This window comes from Sceloporus undulatus, chromosome 10, assembly GCF_019175285.1.
Source record: "Sceloporus undulatus isolate JIND9_A2432 ecotype Alabama chromosome 10, SceUnd_v1.1, whole genome shotgun sequence".
Classification (NCBI taxonomy): Eukaryota; Metazoa; Chordata; class Lepidosauria; order Squamata; family Phrynosomatidae; genus Sceloporus; species Sceloporus undulatus.
Genome location: NC_056531.1, coordinates 15,474,595 through 15,477,289, shown reverse-complemented (window position 1 = coordinate 15,477,289; position 2,695 = coordinate 15,474,595). Strand labels below are relative to the sequence as shown.

General features: G+C 44.1%; 2 protein-coding genes across 2 annotated transcripts in view; both read right to left on the bottom strand.

The window, feature by feature from the left end:
- Window positions 1–506, bottom strand: part of KISS1R (KISS1 receptor) — a 13,601-nt gene extending 13,095 nt beyond the window's left edge. The window contains exon 1 of the mRNA XM_042441904.1: window positions 497–506. Within this exon, the coding sequence (XP_042297838.1) occupies window positions 497–506 (10 nt within the window). The remainder of the gene's footprint in view (window positions 1–496) is intronic.
- Window positions 17–2,695, bottom strand: part of R3HDM4 (R3H domain containing 4) — a 16,502-nt gene continuing 13,823 nt past the window's right edge. The window contains exons 5-6 of the mRNA XM_042441331.1: window positions 1,782–1,867; window positions 17–665 (exon numbers count right to left, since the gene is read on the bottom strand). Of these exons, the coding sequence (XP_042297265.1) occupies window positions 576–665; window positions 1,782–1,867 (176 nt within the window). The 3' untranslated portion in view covers window positions 17–575. The remainder of the gene's footprint in view (window positions 666–1,781; window positions 1,868–2,695) is intronic.

The following is a 2,695-nucleotide window of genomic DNA, read 5'->3' as shown; positions in this document are numbered from 1 at the left end:
CTCTGATTTTGGAAGCTAAGCTGGGCCAACCCTGGTTAGTCCTTGGAGGGGAGACCACTAAGGAATGCCAGGTGCTTGAGGCTCCATTTCAGAGGAAGAAACTGGCAAAACCACCTCTTTGAGGATTCCTTACCTGGAAAAAACCAATTAAATTAATGAGGTTTCCATAAGCCGATTGGTGACTTGAAGGCAAATGCACACAGATACACACACAAAGCACCAGATCCTGTCTGATCTTGGAAGCTAAGCTTCTTCAGCCCTGGATAGCTCCTGGATGGGAGACTGCCAATGAAGGCCAGGTGCTGGAGGCTCTGTTTCAAGAACTGGCAACAACATTTCGGAGAATTCCTTGCCTAAGAAGACCCTATGAAATCCATGGGGCCGCCACAAATCAACAGGTGACTCGACGGCACATTGGACACATGCGACTGGGCCATGTATGTTCTAGTGTTGCAAAAATGGAGAGAAATCAGCTGCGTATCCCCTTTCCATGTACCACGCGTCATTTTCTGCACCTCTTGCCATGCTTCTAACCAGTGGTTTAAAACACCGGGGAGCAAGACAGCAAATGTCCGTTACCTATTGTCCATCATTGCCGTATAGACGGCGTGAGGGTTAGCGGAGAAAAAAGCCAGCAACTCTTCCTCCAAACCTTCCAAGGTCTCCTACAAAAAAAGCAAGAAGCAAAGTCTTTAAGCAGAGTTTTGTCTTGCAGCCTTTGGATGAGTGCAAGGTTTTGCAACCCCTCAACTCTCTGGCCCGAAAGTTAGCATTGGAACCATCCTTGGAAACTGGTTTTAATTCAGTTTGTGCAGCACAATAAAAACAGTAGTGCAAGATGATTTATTCCACTTCTATAGTGTCTTGCACCTCTATAGGGCAAAGGGAGACAAAATGTGATTCATTTTTGTGCCCCCCCCCCAGGTAAGAAACCATTGTGCAATTCTTTTCAAATTCATTTTTGCATTCTTGGGGGGCATTTCTGTCACGTTTGGGCCACCAGGAGAAGCTTTTTTCCAACTCTTGTTCCTAGAAAAAGGTCTCTCTTGGACCTAAAAATGGTCCCAAAAGACTAAAATAAATTTGGAGTTCTTATGGCTGCATGGTAGGGAGGGAAAGCATTTCTGGAAACATTTGGAAAACGGTCAAAAACACGCTTTGCAGGTGCTGGAAGACCCAGATGAGAAGCATCCTGGACTGTCAAAAATCTTCGCATTTCAGAATGTATTCTGCCCAAAATTCGCATGGGGTTGATTTACACAGAAAACAGCATTTTCATGTAATAATAGCATGTTTATGCAATTATTTGCATTTGAATGCAAATGCCTATATGAAATGTATATGTATCGTATAAATCCCAAACTATACCATTCGGTACCCAGGAAATAATATTTTTGCATACAAATGTGTGTGTATATTATTTATTTTATTTTTATCCCGCCTTTCTCCCAAAGTGGAAACCAAGGCAGCTAACAACACATATAAAACACATTAAAACAACAATTAAAATCGTAGATACACACACACACATATATATCTATGCAGAAATATTATTTTCTGGACACCAAATACATATATTTTTCCCTCTGCAGGAAAGAATATTTCTTTGTGACTCTGAATTCCGAATAAATCTTGCCAAAGAAAACCTTTGGCGAGGGTCACCACACTTAAGCTAGCGTGGTATAATGATTTGAATGCTGGTCTAGGAATACAGGAGACCTGGGTTCAAAGTTTGCAAAACCAGCCATCCGGTTTCTCCAAGAAATGCAGAATGTGCCTACCATGGGAATCCGGCTTCGCTTGAGGGTCATTCGCAAGCGCCGGCTGATGCGCTGAAAACACTCTTTTGGGGTGAAGGCAGGATGCTCTGCAAAAACAAGGAAAGGAAAATGTGACGTGGGACGGAAACGGCACCGGTTGGATTTCTGCCTCCTTTTCCACACAAGGATCCTTCCAAGGAGTCCACAGATAGAATCATAGGATTGTAGAGTTGGAAGAGACCGCAAGGGCTATCCAGTCCAACCTCATTCTGACATACAGGAAATCTAAATCAAAGCATCCCCATTGACAGATGGCCATCCAGCCTCTGTTTAAAGACCTCTAAGGAAGGAGACTCTGCCACAATCTACGAGGAAGGAGTGTCTTCCTCTGTCGAACAGCGCTTACTCTCAGGAAGCTCCTCCGAATGTTGAGCTGGAATCTCTTTTCCTGGAGTTTCCATCCATTGCTCCATTGGGTCCTATTCTCTGGAGCAGCAGAAAACAAGCTTGCTCCCTCCTCAATATGACATCCCTTTGAATACTTAAACACAGCTATCCTATCACCTCTTAACCTTCTCTTCTCCAGGCTTAACACCCCCAGCTCCCTGAGTCTTTCCTCATAGGGCTTCATGGTTTCCAGACCCTTCACCATTTTAGTCGCTCTCCTTTGGACACATGGCTCCAGTTTCTCCATGTCCTTTTTAAATTATGGTGCCCTGAACACAATATTCCAGGTGGCGCCTGACCAGAGTAGAATAGAGTGGCACTATTACTTCCCTTGATCTAGACACTATACTTCTATTGATACAGCCTAAAATCGCATTGGCCTTGTTAGCTGCCGCATTGCACTGTTGACTCATGTTCAACTTGTGGTCAACTTGGACTCCTAGATCCCTTTCACATGTAGTTTCATTCAGCCAGGTTTCCCCCATCCT